General features: G+C 45.1%; 1 protein-coding gene across 3 annotated transcripts in view; it reads right to left on the bottom strand.

Moving 5' to 3' along the window:
• Positions 1-3,302: 3,302 nt before the first annotated feature.
• The window catches only part of CPPED1 (calcineurin like phosphoesterase domain containing 1), a 137,764-nt gene continuing 114,139 nt past the window's right edge, over positions 3,303-26,927 (bottom strand). For all 3 annotated transcript variants that reach the window (XM_061401146.1, XM_061401145.1, XM_061401144.1), the window contains one exon: positions 3,303-3,645. In XM_061401146.1, coding sequence (XP_061257130.1) covers positions 3,416-3,645 — 230 coding nt within the window. In that variant the 3' untranslated portion in view covers positions 3,303-3,415. The remainder of the gene's footprint in view (positions 3,646-26,927) is intronic.

Here is a 26,927-nt window from a genome sequence, read left to right on the forward strand (position 1 = left end):
TCTCCACCTGTGGTCCACGAACCCACTCCTGAGTCTTGACAACCCGATTCTAGATCACTGTAAATATCCTTCTTCCTTTAGCAGTCCCTTATTTCTTTTCCAATTAAAATCATTAATTGAAGAAGGGAGCCCTGAGAGAGCAGCTGGTTTCCTATCCCCTGGAGTGGGAACTTGAACAAGGAAGGAAGCATCACGAGCTGAAGCATCTACTGGTGTGGCCAGAGCTATGTCCTGTGGCCCATTATGGTTCAGTTCAGCTTTTTAGTTTCCTCCAGTGAAAATTCTCTGCCTGGAACAACCTGTTCCTTGGACAGGCTTTTGCCACCCTGAACCTGGCGTCAGAGAAGGGGCTTCTGGGCCCTGCTCAGGCTTTGCAAACCTTGGGATGAAGTCCCAGAGCCTCTGACTAACACTGAGTGCCGAATATTGACTACTGCCAAATGCAGGTACAAAGCTGTCACTTGTGAAAAATGTTTTCCAGGAAAGAGGACAGTGTTGGGGAACACAGGCTCAGCAGCTGGACTGCTTACACTTCAATCTTGACTTGCCCACTGTGACCTTGGCCAAGTGGTCCCACTACTCTGAGCCAAAGGACTTAAAACAGTACTTAGCACATAATCAACAATCAAAACCATGGCATTTATGATCATGGTGTGTTTTATTATTTATCATGGCATAAGGCACTTTTAAAGAAATATATCTCTTTTTAAAAGGAAAAGGAATCATAAGTGAACACACTGGTAATTATCAACTATCAGACTGATAATACTTTCCTAACTCCTTTCTGAACCTAACACCATTGGAAAATAATGCTGTTTGGCATACATACCGAGGAAACCAGAATTGAAGGAGACACGTGTACCATAATCTTCATTGCAGCACTGTTTACAATAGCCAGAACATGGAAGCAACCTAGATGTCCATCGGCAGATGCATGGATAAGAAAGCTGTGGTACATATACACAATGGAATATTACTCAGCCATTAAAAAGAATGCATTTGAATCAGTTCTAATGAGGTGGATGAAACTGGAACCTATTATACAGAGTGAAGTAAGTCAGAAAGAAAAACACCAATACAGTATATTAATGCATATATATGGAATTTAGAAAGATGGTAACGATGACCCTATATGCGAGACAGCAAAAGAGACACAGATGTAGAGAACAGACTTTTGGACTCTGCGGAAGAAAGCGAGGGTGGGATGATTTGAGAGAATAGCATTGAAACATGTATATTATCATATGTGAAATAGATCGCCATTCCAGGTTCAATGCACGAGGCAGCGTGCTCAGGGCTGGTGCACTGGGATGACCCTGAGGGATGGGATGGGGAGAGAGGTGGGAGGGAGGGTCAGGATGGGGAATACATGTACACCCATGGCTGATTCATGTGAATGTATGGCAAAAACCACCACAATATTGTAAAGTAATTATCCTCCAATTAAAACAAAACAAACAAAAAAAAAAAAAAAAAATTTAATAATAAAAAAAAATGGAGATGTCATAGGATTCCCTGTTAGTATATTCTTGCTGTGTATTGAGTCAATTACCTTCCTTATTAGGTTTCTGGAAAAGGAGATCTAGAAGTTTCATTTCCATTGCTTTGAATTATTTCCATATCCTTTCCCAAACCTAAGTGCTACAGTCTAGGGTATTTCTTACAGGTGACATGACAAGGCGTCTCCATTAGCCCTTGGTGATGAACTCTCCCCAGTTGCCTGCAGAAAACCCGAATCTGCATTGATGACTCTAGTTCACAAGTTACGACATCCCAGGCCTCAGAAACCAAGGCTTACTGGTTGCACCTCTTCCTGAATTCCTCTTCTTGATTTCTTCTAGCCACATTAGTTGTAAAGAAAGATCAACACAAGGCAAGAATGCAGCAGAACTCTTAAATAGGAGCATACTAATTTTGAAAATTTTTAATTTTCTTGCCACATAACAATGAGCTATGGTGTGTCACCAATCTGGAGTATAATTAACTTCTTGTCTTTTGTTCCTTATGAATTTACATATCCAATTATCTTTCTCTTTAATTTCTCATGGTTTTGCTACATTGACTGAAACTTTTCAACAAGAAAGGCATTTAATTTAATGGACTTTGCAGTTCATTTGTAACCAGTTTTTTTTTTTTTTTTTTAGGATGACTGAATGCTACTGTGTAACACTGTGAAGTTTTCCTTCACAGGAAAACAGGCAGGATGGTGAGTACCCAGGTTCCTGGTCCACCAGGACATCTGCTGAAAAAGATGTGGATGGACTAACGCAGTGGTCAGGAGCAGCAGAGAAGTAGATTAAACAAAGAGAACATTGATTTTAACCCATCCATGCTCCTTGATCAAGGCACCAGTGAGCGCATTTAATCAAAGTTGGTGCCAATTTAGATAACGTGGCTGAAACCACTGTTTTTGCCCCAGAGTAATTTACACTTGGTTTCTGGAGAACTCTGCATCAGCTCCCATGTTTTCTGTGAAAGCAGAGCTAAGGATCTCATAAACAGAGGATGATTCCCATCATAGGAGAATGCCCACATGCAGAGGGAGTTGCTGCAGCAGTGAATGAGAGGGAATCAGGTGTGCCACCCTTGACTGCAGAGATGGACCTTCAAGGGCTCCGTTCTAGACTCTGTGGTGAGGTTTTCAAATACGGACAATTTATGGCTTCCCAGGTGGCTCTTGCCTGGACAATTCCATGGACAGGGGCACGTGGATCACAAAGAGTCAGACGTGACTAAGTGACTGAGCACACTGAGGTGCAAAGGTGACTTTTCTAGCTGCCAAGAAGGTAAACTCAACATTTGACCTGTATCAACTTCATCACTGGTCCCAGACTTTCACAGCAAATGTCAGCTACTCGGCTCCTTATTAAGATGAGTCTGCAGCTCTAGTCATGGGACATGGTGATTTGTTTTGTTAGGAAGGAAAAGAGATGACCTGAATTTTGCTTAACATTTTGGGAGTCCTGACCACAGTTTATTATAATCAGATGCAGTTTGCTCAAAGGATCATCAGAGATCACACTTGGATGTCAAGGTGCGACTGAAGTTGATAGGTAGACATTTACCAAAGGCTGCCAGAAAACCATCTAATGAAGAGCAGAGTTGAGAAACACATCATTAGGAGAACACATTTAATCACCTATGCAGGGATATTCTAATAATATCATTTATTCTTTCATTTCCAGGCTCCTCCCTCCTTTCTTTTGTAAAGGGAGGGCCGTTCCATTTAAGTATCATTTAGGGCAGGATCCAGCTCTCTGATTTAAGCAGAAGGACATAAATTCACAAATCTGTCTGGAATACTGGAATACTTTTTTTTTATTTCAATAAGGGGTCGTATGCAGCTACTGTTTCTAACAAAATGAAAAAAAAAAAAAACAGTAGAAGTGAAAAGTAAATCAATCATAATCGGCGATTAGTTTTCCTTCAACAGATCCATCAGATCGTCTTCTATTCCCTTCTCACTCAGCTCATCTAGGCTGTAGTATCGGTGGATGATTTTCTCAGCGGTGACCACCACGACTCGGAGCCCGTGGGTATCTGTGCCCAGCTGGCACCCGATGGCGGATGACACCACCATGTCGAGGTTCCGGTAGGTGCCCCCAGCATTCCTGTGGTAGTGGCCTGAGAACACAGCCTTGATACCTGCAGGGGAGGGAGAGAACATTAGGGGGCCAAGGATTTCCACTGAGATAACCGGGGGGCTCCAAGGGTTTCTTCTGTGAACAGCGGCACATTATTAATTATAATACATGATATTATTCAGCATTATATAATAAATATGAAGGTGGCATATGTGACATCTAGAATCTTTCCAAGGGGAACTCAGTACACAATACATTATTCACCTGTTTGTCATGACTCACACAGGAAAGTACTAGGGCACAAGGAGGAGTATGTACATGTGCTCAGCCACGTCCAACTCTTCATGACCCCATGGACTGTAGCCCGCCAGGCCCCTCTGTCCATGCAATTTTCCAGCAAGGATACTGGAGTGGATTGCCATTTCCTACTCCAGGAGATCTTCCCGACTCAGGGATTGAACCTGTGTCTTTTGTGTCTCTTGCATTGGCAGGCGGATTCTTTGCCACTGAGCCACCAGGGAAGCCCCAAGGAACAAGGAAAGAGAGGGTGATAAGGTGAATGACTTTGAGAGAGATGAAGGAAACCTGAGGCCTACATAAACAGCCACAGGAGGCGGAAGGCACATGTCCATGAAAAACAGCGTTTATGGAATTCTAATCAAGACAGCACAGCAAGGTCAACATTTAATGTATCGCTTCCTCTCCAACCTAAGAGCTGCGATAGGTGAAATACAGAAAAAGAAACCAAAGGACAGATGTAGCCTTCAAAACCAAAATAAACAGTTCTAGCGACCAGAAAAAAAAAGCAGAAAGACAGAGTAGTGAGTGGGAGCTGAGCTCTTATAATTGAGACTGAAAGCACTTTCTCTGAGAGAAGGAAATAAAGGTTGGCTCCTGGGGGAAACAGGGAAGCCTCAATACCTCCATTTATGGAAGGAGATTGGAGAAGGCAATGGCACCCCAATCCAGTACTCTTGCCTGGAAAATCCCATGGATGGAGGAGCCTGGTAGGCTGCAGTCCATGGGGTCGCTCAGAGTCGGACACGACTGAGCGTCTTCACTCTCACTTTTCACTTTCATGCACTGGAGAAGGAAATGGCAACCCACTCCAGTGTTCTTGTCTGGAGAATCCCAGGGATGGGGGAGCCTGGTGGGCTGCCGTCTATGGGGTCGCACAGAGTCGGACATGACTGAAGCGACTTAGCAGCAGCAGCAGCATGGAAGGAGATTGAAGGAAACCTCTGCTGCCCTGTGCCAGGGCAGTGCTGGGCTGGTGTGGTTAACAAGCACTCCAAAAACAAAAAGAGGCTTGACTTGTAAAGAGTCAGACATGACTTAGCGACTGAACAACAACAACAAGATATATAGTGGAACTATGTGTAACTTTGTTCTGTATTTTCCATGTCTCTTGTAAATATGTTATCACACTTTCATAATTTTAGAAATAAGAAAAAATAGGCAAAAAAAAAAGAAAAAAAATTATGTCTTCCTTCCACCACCACACACACAAAAGAAACTGGTAAGTATTGAGTATGTTGAGTATTACCTTTGCTTCTTAATATAATTTATTTAATGATGAGTTCATATAATTAAATTGTAGTAATGGCTTTTAACAACCAACTCATATAGCTCCTTAACATTTAATCACTGGTTTTCCTGTGCTGGTAGGAGGTGTCTCCAGCCCAGCAGTGGGTGAAGGCTGACTGCAACCCGTGGACCTAAGGAGGGAAGACAGACACAGGCTCAAGTTAAGGAACCAAAACGTGTTTCCCCAGGATGACTGTGGGACCAGGACTTTAAAGCACTATTATAAAGCCTGGTCCCAGATGGATACTTTTGGGGTAGAAGTAACCAAAACCACTGGACAGAGAGAAGTTAGTCAAGAGGAAAGTTAGGGGAAAACAGAACTTCAAAATACTTCTTACTCAAATTGAACCTGAAATAAAAAATCCTCCCAGCCATGAAAATCTCATGCTAAGTAACAAACTCTTCAATCAGGGACATGAATTCACGTCATAGGAAATCAATGATATCAACAGTCTGGAAAATATTTAAAATAAATATTTGGCTATCAAATATTCTCAATAAAGGACTAATATCTGTAAAAAAGAACAAGATGTTATGAAACAAAACAGGCCTGAATTGAATAAGAATAGTTGGTAATGAAAATTTAGAAATGGTGAACATAAAAGTTAAAGTTTTAAAACAAAACTCTCAATAAATTGGATAAGTTGTAGACTAGACACTCATCAGACAGGGCATTGGTGAGTGAAAAGGAAGAACTGAGGAGCTGAATCAGAAAACAACACAGGGACCCAGACTCAAGTGATATGAATGAGCAATTCAAAGAACCTAAAGGATGGGTTAAGAGGCATCAGTGAATGCTTAAGAGGAAATGGAACAGAAGAAAGGAGGCAATAAGAGTAAGAACAATTTGAAGAAATAATAGTTGGGAATTTTCCAGAAAGGAGGAACATATGGGTTTTCAAAAAAAATGCTACTAAGTAGGATAAATAAAATCAATTCATACTGACATATATCATGGTAAAATTATGGACCATCAAAAAGAAAAGTTTTCAAAAGATATCATGGCAAAAATATTATAAAGGAATGACAATTAGACAGGTAGCAGGCATCTCAATCATAAAAGAACCAGGGAGTAATACCTTCAAAATGCTTAGGGCAAGTAACTGTGAACTCAATTTTTTTACCTAGCTAGACCGTCATTCAAATTTAAGGGCTTTTAAATAGATACTTGTTTGTACATATAAAGACTAAGAGTCTACCACTTCTCAAAACATTATGCTAAGTTAAGAAATGTCTAGAATGGGCATATCCATAGTGAAAGAAAGTGCACTAGAGGTTGCTGGAGGAAGAGGGGAAAGAAGGAATGGGGGTGACTGCTCACAAGCACAGAGTTTCTTTGCAGAATGGTAAAAGTGGTCTGGAATTAAGACAGTGGCAACGGTGGCACAGTTCTGTGAATATATCAAGACCGCTGAATTCTGTAGTAACTTTTACTGAATTTTTTGAGTCCCTTGGACTGCAAGGAGATCAAACCTGTCAATCCTAAAGGACATCAACCCTGAATATTCATTGGAAGGACTGATGCTGAAGCTCCAATACTTTGGCCATCTGATGTGAAGAGCCGATTCATTGGAAAAGACCCTGATGCTGGGAAAGATTGAGGGCAGAAGGAGAAGGGGGCGACAGAGGATGAGATGGTTGGATGGCATCACCAACTCGATGAACATGAGTTTGAGCAAACTCTGGGAGATGGTGAAGAACAGGGAAGCCTGGCATGCAGACAGGGTCGCAAAGATTTGGACATAGCAGCTGAACAACATGATTGGGATTAAAACAGTAATTGACCTCTGTGATCATAACTATGGCATGAGAAAAACATCATAGATCCCAACAGACCTTTTAACTTCATGGCTGCAGTCACCATCCACAGTGATTTTGGAGCCCAAGAAAAGAAAACCTGTCACTGCTTCTACTTTTTCCCCTTCTATTTGCCAATAGATGTTCTATAAAATACTTGACCAGTACTTCCCAAAACTGTAAAGGTCATCAAAAACATGGAAAGTCTAAGAAATGGTCACAGGAAGAGGCATCCATACCATGGAACACTACTCAGCAATGAAAAGGAATCAGCTACTGAGAGATGCAATGTCTTGAATGGATATCAAGGAAATTTCACTGATCTAAAAAAAAGCCAACTCAAAAGGTTCCGTATTGTATGATTCCATTTACCTAATTCTTTCTTTCTTTCTTTGGTTGTGCTGGGTCTTCGCTGCAGCACATGGGATCTTTAGCTGCGGCATGCAGGATCTAGTTCCCTGACCAGGGAGTGAATCCAGGCCCCCTGCATTGGAAGGGCAGAGTCTTAGCCACCGGAGCACTAGGGAAGTCCCCACTTCCATTACATTCTTAAGGTGACAATATTACAGATATGGTTGCTAGGAGTTAGGGCCAGGGGTGCAGGGGGGTTGGGTATGGGTGTGGCTACAGGAGGGATCCTCATGGTGAAGGAATTATTCTGCATTTGACAATGATTCCGGAAAGCATGACAAAAACATGATCCAAATGTTGAGCCCTGCTCATTAGTAGAGGTCTGGGAAACTGAACGGAGCCCTGCAGACTACAGCCACTCTCCTGCAGTAGGAACTGAGACCCACCTGGGGGTAGGTGGGGCTGTCTGCCCGCCGGGGCCCGCAGCTAGGGATGGAAAGAAAGGTGACCCAGGTTTCCCTGCTTAAAACAGCCAAGGGTGGGGAGACAGCTATTTCCACGGACTGTTATTAAGATGCAAACGGATACAACTCATTTCAGAGGGTAAATAGGTGCAACTGGGTTCTCACATTCTGTTGTGCATTCCCCTAGACCAATGCCAACATTTTCACATAAACATATCCTTTGGAAATACCAGAGAAGAGCCCATAGGTATAGGTGTGTTGTGTCTGTGGTCATAAATACAGAGTGTGCACAGAGGCATTATTTATAATATTCATTTACAGGAGACTGGATAAATTATAGTACATGTATTTTTCTTAAAAAAAAAAAAAGAGGTAGATTTACATACACCAGTGTTGAAAGGCACCAAATATATTATTAAGTATGAACAGCAAGATGTAAAAAAGTTGTGTGGTCTTGTTTTTGTAAAATAAAGACAATGTCCATATGTAAAACAGATACCTAGTGGGAAGTTGCTATATAACACAGGGAGCTCAACCTGGTGCTCTGTGGTGACCTAGAAGGGTGGGAGGGAGGCTCAAGAGAGAGAGTTCTGTATATATGTACACACACACACACGGCTGACTCCCGTTGTTGTATGGCAGAAACCAACACAACACTGTAAAGCAATTACTCTCCAACTAAAAAAGAAAAAGGCAACGTCCGTTTGAGAGCATGTGTGTGCGTGTGTTTGTATCCTCAGCTGAATGAGGGACAAACACACTAAACTCACACGGGTGGTTTCACAGCCAGGCTAGTGGGGGGCGGGGTTAGCAAGGGGGGAGGCACCACTTTTTATGTTTTCATTACTGTAATGTTTGCAGTGATGACTTGACCTGGCGATCCCAAGCCAACATCGAGGTGACATGGACCAGGAAAGGAGGACAGGAGGGACAGAGCCGTGTGGCTAAAAGCTGCAGCTGGAATCGTATCACTGAGCACGTGAACAGCTCCTGACCACGCAGGCTGGAGGGCTGTGAAAATGCCTGCCTGCTCCACTGCGCTCCTGGGGTTTCCGAGCCTTATGGTCTGTGCTGTTGGAAGTCCCAGTGGGAGCGTGTGCAATTAGACCCACCTTGGGGAGCTCCTAATGGCCAGTCGGAAAGCACTTAGTATTATTATTTTGTTGTCTGCTAAATTATGTTTATGAAATTTGGCTCTTAATGCCTAATTCATAGTTGCAAACTGTACTATTCTAGAAGGAATGCTTGGCAATTTTGAAAGCAGCTTGCATTAGCCATAATTAGCTGTAAAAACTCACTTATGTTTAAATTTCACGCTGTACTTATTGGCATTTGCAGAGACAGGAGCATTAACAGAGACCATGCAAGTGGCCAGCAGAGCTTTCAGAACGGGCGTCGGCAGGCTGTGGACAGCTGGGTTTCTCCACCACCAGCGAATCCCATCCATTCTCCACCCCAGGCCCCTGAGTGCTCGTCGTTTATTGTTAATGTCCCGAGTCACAGAAAATGTGACCAAATGAGGATTTTTAGGTGAGCAAAGATGCCAAAGGGGACAAGAAATAAAGATTTTGAAAGAGACTGTTAGCAAGCAGAGCAATTGTGTTCAGACCCTTCTCATTTCTGGTAAAAGGGATCTCATTCCATTACAATAAAGAAAGACCTTGGTACTTGCATCCTGAAAAGGCACTGAGGCAATGACCATTTGATAAATTACAAAGGGACGTCAGGCAAGAGGCTAAAGTCTGTCTCAAAGTAAGGACATACAATTGACTCTCCACTCTGCTGGGTAGTGGTATGGACTTCTAGGCTCTGCGACATTCCCGGTTGGCCCAGAGATGAGACTCAGGTGGGAAGAGCGGGAGCCTCTTCTTGGGATGGAACAGGAACCAGGAGTCTGGCATTTGGTACTGGAAGTTTCTGGGTCTATTCCCCACCTCCTGGGAAGTCCAGGAGTTTTGAACCCCCCTCATGCCTCCCGGTTCCGTCCCAAGTAAGAGCAGACACTGAGGCAGAGTGGGTGGAGGGAGGCCTGGAAGGGCAGGACTTGAAGGACTTTTCACCCAACATCTCGTTGAATCCTCCCAATAGACCTCTGTCCTGGGCAGGGGACACAGAAGTCATTCCCATTTTACAGATGAGAAGACTGAGGCACGGAGAAGTTAAGGAACTAAGGCAAAGGGACTGGGTTAGAAAATAGGGCAGCCAGGATCAGAACCCAGGTACTCAGATGCCAGAGTCCAAGCCTGCAGACTTGGGTTCTGCCCTTGGGGATCTTGGGCCACTTACTGACCTTGGTGAACCTTGACTTCCTCACCTGTAAGAGAATAATGACACCTGTCTCATCAGTGACAGAGAGGTTTGGATAAGGGCATAGATGCCGACCCTTTTGCGACCCCATGGACTGTAGCCCACCAGGCTCCTCTGTCCGTGGAGCACTCGGTAAACAGTGAGTGCTCCCCATCTCTCCCGAGAGGCCCCTCCTGGAGAGGGACACAGACACAACCAGCTTGGCCTGGTAATGTGCAGGCTTGTCTGAGTTACTTCTGCCACCAGGACCTGTATGAAGTCTGAGCCATCTCGGTTTGGTATTAGCTTTTGATGGGGACACATTGATTCACAACTCGATGCAGGTTAAGGAATGTGTTAATAAATCATGGTTTCCCTGACAAGGGGATTGATTTTAGCGGTGTTTTCTAGAGTTGGGCAGAATTTCCATTCGGCCGTTCATCAGTCATCTGTGGCCGACATGGCTTTGTGGTTCCTTAATTGAGTATTATGTATAGATTGTTTTTGAATTATGAACTGCTGTAAGGAGATGACAAGCATCTTCTTAAATTACCACCAGAGGAAGAACTCCTGGCCGAGACAACCCCTACATCAGGAGGAAGCCTTCCGTGGCATTAGCTTCGTATTTATTTCTCCATGGTATCAGGTCATAAAGATGCTATAAAGGCTATTTTTAAGCTGCCCTGATTCAAGTTCATTTCAAATCAATCAGAGGATTAGGAGGCAACCTCCATATAATTTAATATTCTCATTAATATCAGAAACTTGCCTCGAATCAATCAGGAAATCAGGGATGCACCCCGGTAACAATTTTGGTATTAAAAATGGACTTCCTTAATGCTTTCGGTGTTACGTAGGCTTGGAGAGTGTAAACAGATTCTCCTTGGGCACTTTTTACTTTTATCCTGCCTGAGTACATGTTTATGAAAATGCTGTGCATCTTTATGTTGCCAGCTGTCACAGTGAAAATGGTGTCACAAATCCTTAGTCATACTCAATTTATTCTGTCTCAGTGGTAAGGGGGAAAAATGGGCCTCATAAACAAAGAAAAGGGCAAGAGAAATAAAGGAAGGTTGGTTTGAACATACAGAAGTGAAGTGAAGTGAAAGTCGCTCAGTCGTGTCCGACTCTGTGACCCCATGGACTATACAGGCCAGAATACTGGAGTGGGTAGTCTTTCCCTTCTCCAGGGGATCTTCCTAACCCAGGGATCGAACCCAGGTCTCCCGCATTGCTGACAGAGTTTTTACTAGCTGAGCCACAGGGAAGCCCAAACATACAGAAAGTGAAAGTGAAGTCGCTCAGTCGTGTCTGACTCTTTGCGACCCCGTGGACTGTAGCCCACCAAGCTCCTCCGTCCATGGGATTCTAAACATACAGAAAACAGGTATAAATAATCCCTCTTGTAGGTAAGCAATTTCTCAGCAGGCAGCTCAGATGTAGGCCTGGAGATGATGATCCCTGCGGGAAGCCAGTGGCCTGGGACGGCTGAGATAGCATCAGGGGAGATATCAGAATATAAGAATACCAGAGTGGGTTGCCATTCCCTTCTCCAGGGAATCTTTCCAACCAGGAATTGAACCTGGGTCTCCCACATTGTGGGCAGACTCTTTACCATCTGAAGAACCAGGGAAGCCCCAGCATGACATACTTCATATTAAATTATGACATTGAGTTGCCAATTTGGGATTTCTAGATTCCAGTACAAGAGCTCTCAGAATTTCACTGGCAGGTATCTTTTCAGATGCCCAAGTGTCCGCGACCCAAGTCTGCTAGGGACCGTGGAGAAAGGAAACGGCCTACTCCTGGTTCTTTGGGTGGGGTAGGATGCTGTTTCTTCAGGCGATTCAAGGCAATGAACATTTGCAGAGCTCCCTCTCGAAGCCAGGTGTTGGTGGAGCCTAGGGGGGCACCCAGATCAACCGTTTCTAGCAATCAAGAGCTTAAAGTCTACAGCTGGGTAGCACTGTAAAGTGCTTTCATAATAAAATGCAGAAAGTGAAAATAACACAGTTTAGCCATTTTATTTACTGAGCATCTGCTCTGAGCTGAGCACTCTGCACGTGCATCATCTCAGTTAAGCTTCCTAAGGACCCCCTCGAGGAAGATAATGTCCACTTTTAACAGATGACGGGATCAGGCACAGAGAGGTCAAGGAACTTGCCCAGGGTCACACAGCTAGAATTTGTACCTGGATCAGACTGACTTAGAAGTAGCTGCTCTGTCTACCACCCTGGAGGTACAAAGTGCCACGGATCATGGGTGGTGCTGGGGCACAGTAAGAAGGCTTCCTGGAGGGGGTGGCTTTGACCTAAGCACATCCTCAACTTCTTCCAGTTCTTTGGTTGTGCCTGACCTGGGACTCGAAGGCTGGTCACGATGGTTGTTGTTGTTCAGATGCTCAGTTGTGTCCGATGCTTTGCGACTGCATGGACTGCAGCACGCCAGGCTTCCCTGTCTTTCACCATCTCCCAGAACTTGCTCAACCTCATGTCCACTGAGCCAGTGATGCTATGCAACCATCTCACCCTCTGTTGCCCCTTCTCCTCCTGCCCTCAATCTTTCCCAGCATCAAGTTCTTCTCCAATGGGTTGGCTCTTTGCATCAGGTGGCCAAAGTATTGGAGCTTCCGCTTTAGCATCAGTCTTTCCAGTGAACCTTCAGGGCTGACTTCCTTTAAGATTGACTAGCTTGCCATTTCCTTCTCTAGGGGATCTTCCCAACCCAGGGATAGTCTCCTGCATTGGCAGGTGTGTTCTTTACCACTGGCACCACCTGGGAAGCCCGTAACGACCATAATACTAACAGCTAACATTTGGTGAAGATCTACTTACTACGGGCCAGGCGTCAGAAACAAGCCTCATTACATGTATTAATTTATACTCTTCAACATTCTCAGAGTATATTATTGTATATGGGGGATGGGAGACCCCCCACCCCCTCCCCTCAAGGTGGGAACCCCTCTTGCGTGATTGCTGCTCTAGAGCTACTGCTGGATCAGGCTGAAGTCCGACTCAGCTGAGCACGCATCCTTCTCGACTCTGCCACCTGCCCTGACCCACTGTTACTTCCCGTTCACTCATATGTCTCAGGCTCTGCCTCCAGAGAAGAGACCCGGATCTACCTGGGTTGGACCCCCTGCCGCCTCTACTGCTCAATTTGTGAGGCTCAAGGGCTCACCAGCCACCTGACTTCTCCCACGGCTCTACCCATTTTAAAAACACAGACTTTCTATCAGAACCTTAGCTTGCTCTCTTTGGTGGATTTAAATTTTCCATTGCACTCTTCATCTTTGTTTTTCTGCTTTCAAAAGTAATGCATGCCTGAGGCGAGCAGCTGAATAAACTATGGTAAACTCACAGCTGTAAAAAAAAAAGAAAAAGAAAGGAAAAAAAAACCCAGGAAGATCTCCATGAACTGATATGGAATAACTGCAAAGAAAAATGTCATATGCAAAAAAGTATATATAGGAGCCTATGTTTAGTGTAAAAAAGGGAAAATAAAACACAGATGATGCAGGCAATATACCCTCAAATAGATCAGAAAAATATACTTGCAATATCTATTGCAAATAATAAAACAATTAAGCAATTGAGGGTAAAATGCCAGATAAAGCTGGGTAAAAGGTATATAGGAATTTCTTTTTTACTTGCAACTTTTCTGTAAGCTTGAAAATATTTCCGAATAAAAAGGTTTTCTTCAAAAAGCAATGCATGCTTGCTAAAGGTGAAATCAAATACTATAAAAATACAAGGCATTAAAAAAAAGCTGGGGGCGGGGGGAGCGGATCTCACAAAAGTCTCTCTTCCCATTTTAGGAGTTCTGTGTTATTCCGATAATTTAAATGTCTCTACTAATAAAATAGATTTCAGATATATGGCAACTGAAATAAAACATACACAAATGCACGTAATTTCATAAAAATGAGATATGCTACCTATGGATTTGCAACTTGCTTTTATTCACTCAGCAATCTCTCTCTTAATTGTTTCCCCTCAGGACATATAGCTCTATCTCAGAGCTGCCACATTATAAAATCCTGAAAACTGTATTTGCAGTGTGTAAAATCTAGGCTGTCAGACGACCGTTCTATGCTTTAAATCAGGATGTGGGACATTCAGAGACTTCCGGCCCTCCAGGGACTGCTCAGGTACTTGGGGACACTCAGTGTGGCTTGAGAGTCTCAGGGGGCACTGGGGCAGCGACCCTGCAGAGGGCAGGCATCTATCCACCCGGCCCCTACGGCCAGCTCTCCGGGGGTTTGTGTTGGCTGCAGGCTCATCAGCACAAGAGACTATCTCAGTTTAAAATGCTCCCAAGGGGATGATTTGGGAGAATGGCATTGAAACATGTATAATATCATATAAGAAATGAATTGCCAGTCCAGGTTCGATGCAGGATACAGGATGCTCGGGGCTGGTGCACTGGGATGACCAGAGGGATGGTACGGGGAGGGAGGTGGGAGAGGGGTTCAGGATGGGGAGCACGTGTACACCCGTGGTGGATTCATGTTGATGTATGTCAAAACCAATACAATATTGTAAAGTAATTAGCCTCCAATTAAAATAAATAAATTTAAATTTAAAAAATAAATAAAATAAAAAATAAAATGCTCCCAAGCCAGCTCAACCTGGTGCTCTGTGATGATACCTAGAGGGGTAGGATGGGGTGGGAGACGGGAGGGAGGTTCAAGAGGGAGGGGACATATGTAGATCTGTGGCTGACTCATGTTGATGTGTGGCAGAAAACAGCATAATACTGTGAAGGAAACATCCTCCAATAGTTTTTTTTTTTTTTTAAACAAAGAAAGCAAATGTTTTTAGAAATTATATTAAAAAAAAAAAAAAGGCTCCCAAGTAGTCCTGCTTCTGTCTGAGTCAACCAGGGATGGGGATGAGGGGATTATCTCCTACGGGAGTTGAACCCCAATCTTCTGAAGGGCATGAGCCGCCACGGAAGGCTAGGGGAGGATGACTTCACTGCCAGGGGATCAGGTGCTGGGCCACCACTGGAAACCTGGGTTCACACCTCCCTTTCTTTTGTGAGTGCTATGGAACATGCAAAAACATCTGGTCACTTCAGGCACTTGCTCAGATGTCTGGTCCACGTGCCGTGAAGCATCTGTTTTGTCTTGAGGATTCATAGCCTCCTCCTGGGATTCTTTTTGTTTAGCTTGGGTCAAATGTAATGGCTCAGTTATTGAAATAACCTTCACCCAAGGCCAAGGGATTTCTTTTCTCTGTAGAGTACAAGCTGACATTAGGTGAAGAGATTTCTTCTGTTTTAGATTCCACCCCCACCCCAGGTTCATCTCCTAAAAAAAAAAAAAAAAAATTGCCATGTAAATTACATTCTACTTCTCCTGAATAATTTTCAACAAAAATGACATTCTTCCCTCCCCAAGCCTGCTCCAGTTGAAACTACAAGATGGTGGGAGGGCTGGGGGATGAAGCCACAATTCTCAGTGGCAGAGAACTGGCTCAGAGAACACAGAGGGGCTGTGTGTTTCCAGCTCAATCAGGATGGGAGTGGTTTTGCTGAAAAAGTTCCCAAGAAGAGGGGCTGGAGAGAGATTTGCTGGTCAGTCATCATGCCCACATGGGAGGTGTTGGAGAGGGGCCTCCACCTGTTCAGAGGGGAGGGCTGTATTTTTTTTTTAACTTTTTTATTTTGTATTGGAGTATAAGCGATTAACAATGTTAATCCAGGCTGCCACATAACTTTGAGCAGAGATCCCTGTGCTATACAGTAGGTCCTTGTTGGCTATCCATTTTAAATATAGCAGTGTGTACATGTCCATTCCAAACTCCCTAACTATTCCTTCGCCCCCATCCTTCTCCTTGCCCTGGAAACCATAAGTTCATTGGAGGAGGGTTGTATTTTATTAATGTTTTATTAATTTTCATATTTGGTTGCCAGGAAAGCAGTGGCAGCTTGGGGTAGGGACTCAGGGGATGCTGGCTTTAACCTCAGCCTGCCATTGCCGAGCTGTGTGAGTGTAACATGTGCATGCCCTGCTCTGAGCCTTGGCTTCCCCCCATTGGGAAGGCAGGACTAGAATCAACCACTCCTGGTTCAGAGCCATGCCCAGGGTCACACAGCAGGAAGCTGCACGTGATGTATTCAGGCCATGCTCAATAATTATACCTTCTTCTCATCTCCTCCAAGTATCCCAAGTTTTTTTTTTTTTTTTCATTTGCACAAATTACATCTTTCTCACTATTCATAATTTCCTCTTTATTTTTAAAAGAAGACAGCAGGCCTGTGTGTGAGCTGGAACCGTGGGGGCACAGAGTCAGGTTTCAATCCAGAATGGACAATTTTCTAGATTTCCATTACCGGTTTCTATGCCCTATCTTAAACACAGCTGTCAGGACAAGAGGCTCATTAAAAAGACTGTTTTGACTGATGGCATGTTCATATATCAGATTGGAAATCTGTCCAAAAATACTTGAGGGAGGTAGATGGAGGTGGCAGCAAGCCACAGGAGGGAGATGTTATGCAGAGTGCTGGAGAAGAAATTTACTGGGATAGAAGTCAAAGCTATGGTTTTTCCAGTAGTCATGTATGGATGTGAGAGTTGGACTATAAAGAAAGCTGAGCGCCGAAGAATTGATACTTTTGAACTGTGGTGTTGGAGAAGACTCTTGAGAGTCCCTTGGACTGCAAGATCAAACCAGTCCATCCTAAAGGAAATCAGTCCTGAATATTCATTGGAAGGACTGATGCTGAAGTTGAAGCTCCAATACTTGGGCCACTTGATGCAAAGAACTGATTCATTGGAAAAGACCCTGACGCTGGGAAAGACTGAAGGAAAGAGAAAGGGATGACAGAGGATGAGATGGTTGGATGGCACCACCGACTCAATGGACATGAGTTTGAGCAAGCTCCAGGAATTGGTGATGGACAGGGAAGCCTGGCATGCTGCAGCTCATGCGGTGACAAAAAGTCAGACACGTTGAGCAACTGAACTGAACTGAAAGGGCTCTAGGTTGGACCAGGTGGGCCCAGAAGGGGAATGCTGTGCCATCGCAATGTGGGGACCTTGGGAGAGTCAGTTTCCATTTTAATAACCAGGAAAGGAAAGAATCCAATCAGGCAGAGATGCCTTAAACAACATGGAATTTGCCTAAATCACATGCTTTTCCATGAGCCCTTTAGATGGTCGCCTTCCCGGGGCTCTGCCCATGCCCTTCCCTGCTCGCTGGACAACCATGGCCTGTTGCAGCCTCTGCCACCCCGCCTGCTGACAACCCAAATCATTTCCCGGCCCAGACTCAGTTCTCCCACTGCTCGGAGGACCTCTGTTCCTCAAGCCCCTGCAGGTCCTGCAAGCTCACTTCTTCCACTCCATGCCTGCTCCTCCTCGTGGGCTTTGCTGGGCCAGCACACAGCCACCCACTTCAGGGCCATGGGCTGTGCATCTCCTGCACGCCATGGGGCTTTCTGCCTGAACCTGCTCACAGTCCTCTCGGCTCTCCATCCTCAGGGCGGTTTTTACGGCTGCCTGCTCAACCCTCTTTTCTGACCCAAGTGTGTCAGGATAACATTCAGCTGTCAGCGGCTTAAACAAGCAAAGCATGTGCTTGTATTTACCTCTATCTGTCCATGCCATACTGAGAAAGAAGGAGGGCAGTCAGGATGGGTGCAGCTGCTCAACAATTTTCACCAAGAATCCAGGCTCCTTCTGTCCTACTCCAACCTCAGCTTGTGGCTTTGTCGTCTAGATTGCAAGGTGGCTGCAGGGCTTCCAGACATAACGTCCAAGTTCCAGGCAGGAAGAAGAGGGAAGGGCTAATGAAAAGCTTTCCAGGAAGTGCCACCTGCTGATTTCAGCACTGGGACATGTGGCTACCCTAGGTGTAAGGGGGACTGGAAAGGAGTGTTCTCAGCCTGTCATATGGGGCCCGGAACAAAATCGGGGCAAGAAGGAAGGGAAAATGCCCAGGATAGACAGGGCAAGGTTGTCTAAAATGTAAAACCTGACTGTGCCACTTCTCCAGGTAAAATCTTCCCGTGCCTCTCCATCACCCGGGGGCTGGATCTGCCTCCTGTTTCACGTCTCCACACCTGAGCCCTCCTCTGGTCACCAAGGAGCTTCAATGCTGGCCCGGTCCCTGCCAGCTGTGCTGTGGCTCCAGCCTCAGCCTGTGCTCTCCCGGCCTCTCGAGTGCCCTCTTCCTGCCCACAGGCACCTGATGACCTCTCACTCATCCTTCAGGACCCTGCCTCTCCTCTCCTGGCGGAAAACTTCCTCCTGGACGGAGCAGTCTCTCCTCCCTCCCCTTCCTGGCACGGTCCTCTGCTTTTGTCCTGTGGTTTCTTGCTCCCCCCTGGTGGCCCCTGCTGGCCTGTGAGGACAGAAGCCAAGTCTAAGTAAACGTCCATCCCCGGAACGAAGATAACAGGGCTGCTGCTCTATCAATGACTGCTGGAGGATGGATGGATGGAGAATTAGGACAGTGAGTGGATACATGGAAATTTGTGGCAGTTCACAAGCTGCGTTTTAGGAGGTATCCTGGAGGAGACAAACCTCCCCTTTGCCAATACTATCGAAGGAAAAGTTGAGTGCCAGCACTTTCTGCTGTTACAAAGGAGTTGCCAGGCTCCTTACAAAAGGAGGCCTGATGTTACTAAATGAGGGTGGAGGGCAGAGATGGTGGAGTAAGTACTGATTCTGAGTCTTAGATGCCACATGAGCTCCTTTACTGTCCTGAACATTCGTTTCTTCAGTGTAAAGGAGGGGATGATAACAGACCCCTCATGGAATTGCTGTGAGCTTCAGAGATGATGTGTCTGACCCCCCAGCGCAGGCTCACTACACACCCTGGGGACACAGCACTTTTCAGGCCTGGGTGGTTTTTTAAAAAAATGCATTTTTCTTTATTTGGCTGCACCAGGTTTTAGTTGCAGCATGTGGGATCTGGTTCCCTGACCAGGGGTCGAACCCAGGCCCTCCACCTTGGGACTGAGGTGTCTTGGTCATGGGCCTACCAGGGAGGTTCCTCAGTCCTGTTTTTGAAAGAAAGCGTGAATGTGGTTCCTCCTTCCTTGCCGCGGGAGGCAGTGCTGGTTGCCTCCCGATATCCATGCCCTTCCTTTTTCCCTTTGCTACAAGCATCCTGGTTTTGCCACGGCAGGTCATGGGCTGCATCCTCAGAGCCAAGAAGGAGGCAGTTCTCTTCCCAGGGCCCCCCGGGGGGCTGGGAAAGGGCCTGGGGTCTAAGTCTGTGGGAGGATGTCTGCTGGGGGTCTGTCCTGGGAAAGGCATTGTTTCTTTTTTTTTTTTTCAAGTCCCCTTTCCTGCCTCCTGGGAGTTGCCAAGTCTGAATGTAATGCTCAGAACTCAGCAACCGTCTGAGAAGGTACAAACCAGGGAAAGAGCCAACTGCGGGGAGTCGGTCGGGGGCACAGAGGCGGCAGAATTACAGCAAGATCCTGTCCCCAAGTTAGACTTGTCTGAGAGCCTGAACCACACAAGATCATAAACTTCCTTATTCTCTGAGCTGGGCAAGCTGGGGTTTCTGAGTCAAAAGGAATAAATATGATCCTATCCTTTTTAGACCTGTAACTCTAAAGTCTCTTGGGATGGCCAGTAATCTGCTTTTAGACATGATGTAAGTTGGATTTTGGAAGCTCCCTGAAGATAATACAAGAGGTCCCATGACTTTCCTTGGTAGGGTGGGGCTCAGTAGGATCCCAACAGAGGGCTGTTTTGTCAGAGATATTCTGACATCCTTTCCACAGAGTGTGAAATTGCTTTCTCAAGAATCAAACATTCAATAAGACCAAGACGTGGACCCAGGGCAATGCCTGGCACAGAGGAGGGGCTGGGGCTCTAAGTAACCTTAGGCCTTGGTGGCTCAGATGGTAAAGAATCTTCCTGCAATGCAGGAGACCTGGGTTCAGTCCTTGGGTGGGGAAGATCCCTAGGAGAAGGGAATGGCAACCCACTCCGGTATTCTTGCCTGGAGAGTCCCATGGACAGAGGAGCCTGGCGGGCTACAGTCCATGGGGTCGCAAAGAATCAGACACCATGGAGCAACTAACACTTTTCACTTACATACGACAACTTGGAGGCAATCTGGAAGTGAGACGTTGATAACACCCATCAGAGATAGAGCGTGCTATTAAAAGACCCAAAACACGATTAACAGAAAACAAAGAAAGAAAAACTTCTCCCTTAGATTTTAGTCTCTCACTTGTGGGTAGACGAGAGGAAATGCGGAAAATGCTAAGTGGCATAATCTTTTGAAATAATTGATGGTTCTGTAACTATTATTCTTAAGTACAAGTGTCAGTGGAGAGTGATCTTAAGTACCTATACCAGGGGTTAGGAAACCACAGCTAATTGTCTATCAGCTCGTAAGAGCTGTGAATGAAGAACCCCTCTTACATTTTTAAGTAGCTTACATTTTGGTTTATATAAGCACCTATGTATTCTTTCCAATTTTACCTCTGGGCCCACAAGGCATAAGAGATTTACTATCTGGGCCTCTACAGAAATACTCTGCCAAACCCTGACCTTGACTTCATTACAGGGATTCTTTTTATTACTCTTTTTTCATTTTTTTGAGAAACTCAGAAGATTCAGATGAGGCAAAAAACCCCAAAAACCTAATAATAACATTTATATTCTCACCAACCACAGATAATAAATATTTCCATCTTGTAAGATCTCCTTTTCACAGCTTTTAAGAAAGAAAAATTATAATGATATAATTTCTATAAAATTATAGCCCATGTATCTTTTGACCAGCCCCTGCTGTCCCCAGGCACCTGGCTTCACCTCTAATGAGTGGGCACCTTTAGCCAGAGGGTCATTGACCTCAACAAGATTGAGAACAGCTGTTCCATAATCCTCATTAGAAGACAGTAAGTGGGGACACTGATCAACATGCTTCTGGGTATTGATGGATCAACTGCACAGAAAGGTTTCTTTTCCTCGAAAGCAGCCTGTGCCATGATATGTGGGCTCAGCAAACCCCACTCTACTAAATTAATTGAATGGGTTCCCCCAAAGCAAACATTTCATGGAGTGATTTCATGAAGGCACATCCTCAAAGTAAAGGTTGTTATGAATGAAAGTAAAGGAAGGAAGGGGGATGGACAATGGAGGAAGAAGGAAAAAGAAAAGAGGAAAGAAGGAGGGATGGGATGCCCTGGGTGTGGAAGCCATCCATGGCAACAGGTAGGATGCAGCTCACACACTCTAAAGGGAAACCATCCCCCTATCAAATGGGTAGCAAGGAAGTATTTAAATATCTTCAAATGTGATTTATGGAGTTTAGTAAAAGTTGCTCACTTGTGTCTGACTCTTTGTGACTGATGGACTATACAGTCCATGGAATTCTCCAGGCCAGAAAACTGGAGTGGGTAGCCTTTCCCTTCTCCAGGGGATCTTCCAACCCAGGGACTGAACCCAAGTCTCCCACACTGCAGGCAGATTTTTTACCGTCTGAGCCACCAGGGAAGCCCAAGGATACTGGAGTGGATCCCTTCTCCACTGGATCTTCCTGATTCAAGAATTGAACTGGGGTCTCTTGCATTGCAGGTAGATTCTTTACCAGCTGAGCTCCCAGGGAAGCCCTGATTTATGGAGAGGGGGGTTTAAACATTAAAAACAAATCTCTAACATCAGGAAGTCCTCACTCTAAGGCTTCCACATTGATTGCAATTCTCTGGTTCCCTCCCAACCTTGCCCCCAGGATTGAGCTTTGTGAGGTTAAGACCAATGCTTACTCATCTTTGTTCCTCTAGTTCCCAAATGCAGAGAACATGCACAGTATGTTCAAGATGCAAAGGTGACTGTGACCATATGCACAGCACCAGACTGCAGTGTCCAGAGCTCCAGAACTCTTCCAATTAAAGTGTCGAACCTCCTCAGCAAAAGTGACTCTAAGTCATGCCTGGTCTTACCAAGACCAATTTCAGGTGCTTGTTTCATAAACAAAAGCAAAAAGAAAAGGAGAAAAGAAAAGATATACTCATTTGAATTCAGAGTTCCAAAGAATAGCAAGGAGAGATAAGAAAGCCTTCCTCAGTGATCAGTGCAAAGAAATAGAGGAAAACAACAGAATGGGAAAGACTAGCAATCTCTTCAAGAAAATTAGAGATACCAAGGGAACATTTCATGCAAATATGGGCTCAATAAAGGACAGAAATGGTATGGACATAACAGAAGCAGATGATATTAAGAAGAGGGGGCAAGAATACACAGAAGAACTGTACAAAAAAGATCTTCATGACCCAGATAATCACGATGGTGTGATCACTCACCTAGAGCCAGACATCCTGGAATGTGAAGTCAAGTGGACCTTAGGAATCATCACTATGAACAAAGCTAGTGGAGGTGATAGAATTCCAGTTGAGCTATTTCAAATCCTAAAAGATGATGCTGTGAAAGTGCTACACTCAATATGCCAGCAAATTTGGAAAACTCAGCAGTGGCCACAGGACTGGAAAAGGTCAGTTTTCATTCCAATCCCAAAGAAAGGCAATGCCAAAGAATGCTCAAACTACTGCACAATTGCACTCATCTCACATGCTAGCAAAAGGATGCTCAAAATTCTCCGAGCCAGGCTTCAACAATACGTGAACTGTGAACTTCCTGATGTTCAAGCTGGTTTTAGAAAATGCAGAGGAACCAGAGATCAAATTGCCAATGTCCACTGGATCACTGAAAAAGCAAGAGAGTTCCAGAAAAACATCTATTTCTGCTTTATTGACTATGCCAAAGCCTTTGTGTGGATCCCAATAAACTGTGAAAAATTCTGAAAGAGATGGGAATACCAGACCACCTGACCTGCCTCTTGAGAAATCTGCATGCAGGTCAGGAAGCAACAGTTAGAACCAGACATGGAACAGACTGGTTCCAAATAGGAAAAGGAGTACATCAAGGCTGTATATTGTCACCCTGCTTATTTAACTTATATGCAGAGTACATCATGAGAAACGCTGGGCTGGAGGAAGCACAAGCTGGAATCAAGATTGCTGGGAGAAATATCAATAATCTCAGACATGTAGATGACACCACCCTTATTTCAGAAAGTGAAGAAGAACTAAAGAGCCTCTTGACAAAAATGAAAGAGGAGAGTGAAAAAGTTGGCTTAAAGCTCAACATTCAGAAAACTAAGATCATGGCGTCTGGTCCCATCACTTCATGGGAAATAGATAGGGAAATAGTGGAAACAGTGTCAGACTTTATTTTTTGGGCTCCAAAATCACTGCAGATGGTGATTGCAGCCATGAAATAAAAAGACGCTTACTCCTTGGAAGGAAACTTATGACCAACCTAGACAGCGTATTAAAAAGCAGACACATTCCTTTGCCAGCAAAGGTCTGTCTAGTCAAGGCTATGGTTTTTCCAGTGGTCATGTATGGATGTGAGAGTTGGACTATAAAGAAAACTGAGCGCCAAAGAACTGATGCTTTTGAACTGTGGTGTTGGAGAAGACTCTTGAGAGTCCCTTGGATTGCAAGGAGATCCAACCAGTCCTGAACATCATTGGAAGGACTGATGTTGAAGCTGAAACTCCAATACTTTGGCCACCTGCTGCGAAGAACTGATTCATTGGAAAAGACCCTGATGCGGGGAAAGATTGAAGGCGGGAGAAGGGGACAACAGAGGATGAGATGGTTGGATGGCATCACCAACTCAACAGACATGAGTTTCAGTAAACTCCAGGAGTGGTGATGGACAGGGAGGCCTGGCGTGCTTCGGTCCATGGGGTCGCAGAGAGTCAGACACAACTGAGCGACTCAACTGAACTGAACTGAAGAATTTTTAATATTTGGGCTTGTTTGAGCAGAAAGAACTTCATGACAGTAGTATTTATCACAGAGAAAAACTGAAAACAACCTCAGGGTCCCATAATAGCAAAAGAGTTCAATGAACATGGTATGTCTACAGGGTATAAGAACATCTGTGACTTGGAGAGTATTTTTAATGACGTGAGATAATGCTTTGTATGACAATCTTATGCTTCTAAAATGCTCATATGATCTCAGATGTATAAAGGGAACTTATTAGCAAGAAAACATTAATTAATGAATTACTTATAAACCAAGCCCCTAGCGACTACTCCTCCCTACCTGACTTGCTCAACCAGGGAGAGGCACTTTTGTGTTAAATCACAAATCATACCAACGATGAAGGATTTTATATAAAGCTGATGAAAAGTGACACCAGGGAACTGTCCCAATCATGGGGAAGTCATCAAAAACAAGGCTCTCACAGAACACACACCCATGGGCACACACACACAAGTACCACAGAGGGGCAATAATTGGATTATTGATAGATTCAGAAAAAGACCCTTGGGAAAATTGATGACACCTGCAAATATTTTTTTCTCTTATAAGAATGACTCTCAATTACGTTGTTGCCCGTGTCAAACACAGGATGCTGACAAAGGATTATTTTATACAATTTAGACCAAGGAAACCAAATGGCACTGATTCATTCTTTGTTCATCCTAAGGGTTGGTGTATATTTGCAGTAACAACCAACATTTTATCAAACACAAGTTGAAACAAGTTGATGGCCATAATTTGCCTCTTTTCTCAAGATAGTATCTCAAACCAGCCTTTATTTTCATTTGCTCACTATTTCTATGACCTACAGTTGTCGTTTTGAAAGTGAGTTTTATCTGCTGCCCTAATCCTCAGATGAGCTCCCCCAGTGGCTCAGTGGTAAAGAATTTGCCTGCCAATGCAGGAGACCTGGGTTCAATCCCTGGGTCAGGAAGATCCCCTGGAGAAGGAAATGGCAACCCACTCCAGTATTCTTGCCTGGAAAATCCCACGGACAGAGGAGCTCTGTGGGCTCTAGTCCATGGGGTTGCAAAGAGTTAGACACAACTTAGTGACTAAACAACAACGACAGTCCTTAGATGGGAGCCCACCTGGACTTGTACCCCAGGGGAGTTGGTCAGAGTCTGCAGGAAAGTAGAGACCCCCTTCCTGTTTCAAGCAGCATCTTTGTCGGCAGAAGGAAGAGTCCACCCACTCAAGATGAAAGGATGAGCTGAGGGGCTTACGCTGGAAAAAGACTGCTGTTCACTGAAGCCAGAGGGGAATTCCATACCCTGTAGGAGTTCCTGGACCCCCACCCAGCAGGACCCCTTCAGATGCTGTGATTCTAAGCCTCCATAACTGGCTGGACCAGCTCCTTCCCTGGGGCAGCCCCTGAAGAAGTACAGGTGCAGAGTGGAGGTGGCAGGTGAGTGGGTGGAACTACCCCAACACAAGCTGGCCTGGCTCCCCTCATCTTGCCCAACGTACATTCTACTCATTATCCAGAAAGCATAATTAGGAGGCCAGGGGTCAGAGCCAGAGCCCTGGGACTGGAGCTGACCTGTGTGAAGCTGGGCACGCGTATGTGTCTCTCTGTGCCTCAGTTTCCTCATCTATGAAATCAGAGCAATAGAAACTGTGGGAATTCGCCGGTGGCAGGTGGGTAAGAATCCTCCTACCAACGCAGGGGACATGGGTTCGGTCCCTGGTCTGGGAAGATTCCACATGCCTCGGGGCAACTAAGCTGGTGCACCACAACTCCTGAACCCTGCCCACCTAGAGCTTCTGCTCCACAGCAAGAGAAGCCACCGCAAGGAGAAGCCTGCGCACAACACCTGCAGCAACTAGAGAAAGCGATGAAGACCCAGTGCAATCAAAAATAAATCAATAAATGAGTAAATACATGAAAAATAAAACCTGTAGTACAGAATTTAGTAAGTGGAAATTATTATGATGTTAATATAATATTGTGCTTTAAATGGCTTATGAAGTGAAACTGACGCTTGAGGACACTGGTTACCCTGGGGTCTTTAGCACTCGCTTGTGGGGGTTGACTCGGTGACATGGGAGCCCCGTGTGCTGGGCACAGGAGACGTAGAAAGAACACAGGAAGACTCGGGTTCCAAGTCCGGCAACCCTCCAGCCACCCAGCCGTGGGTCAGAGCTGTGAACTTGTGTGAGGGAGAAAACAGGATCCTTACACATTACTTTCTCTGATGTTAAGTCACCCACAATATTTTTATCACAGTGACAATGATGACAGTGAGATGGCTAATCCTAACTGCACGTTATCATTGAATACTTACCAGCAACCAGACACTGTCGAGGTGTTGGATTTACCTTATCTGATCCCCATAAAAACCCAGAGATAATCTTTTCCTCTTCCCAGTTCTGTGGCCTGAGCAAGTGATTCAGCCTCTGGGACTTTGCTCGTCAGTAAAATGTTGAGAAAGCCAGCACCTTGAGGGGTGCTGTGTAGGCTGCAGGGACAATGAACACAGCCACCAGCAATAACACGAGCCATTAAAAAAAACTGAGTATTAGCCATGGCTCGCAAGAAGCTTGTGCATCTTCTGCCTTTTTCAGGGGAAAAACTGCTCTACTGGGTGCATTCAGTGGCATCATTCAGTAGGCTACTCACTCCAGTATTCCTGGGCTTCCCCTGTGGCTCAGCTGGTGAAGAATCCACCTACAATGTGGGAGACCTGGGTTAGATCCCTGGGTTGGCAAGATCCCCTGGAGAAGGGAAAGGCTACCCACTCCAGTATTCTTGGGTTTCCCCTGTAGTTCAGCTGGTAAAGAATCCACCTGCAATGTGGGAGACCTGGGTTAGATCCCTGGGTTGGGAAGATCCCCTGGAGAAGGGAAAGGCTACCTACTCCAGTATTCTGGCCTGGAGAATTCCATGGACTGTTTAGTTCACTGGATGGTAAAGAGTCGGACACGACTGAGTGACTTTCCCTTTCAGTGCCATCATGGAGGGAGCACCATTCAGATGTAAGGTTACAGCTCCCAAGGGAGACAGACCACCACAGGCCCCACCCAGCAGGAGGCTGGAGCA

This window comes from Bos javanicus, chromosome 25 (genome assembly GCF_032452875.1).
Source record: "Bos javanicus breed banteng chromosome 25, ARS-OSU_banteng_1.0, whole genome shotgun sequence".
NCBI classification, from domain to species: domain Eukaryota; kingdom Metazoa; phylum Chordata; class Mammalia; order Artiodactyla; family Bovidae; genus Bos; species Bos javanicus.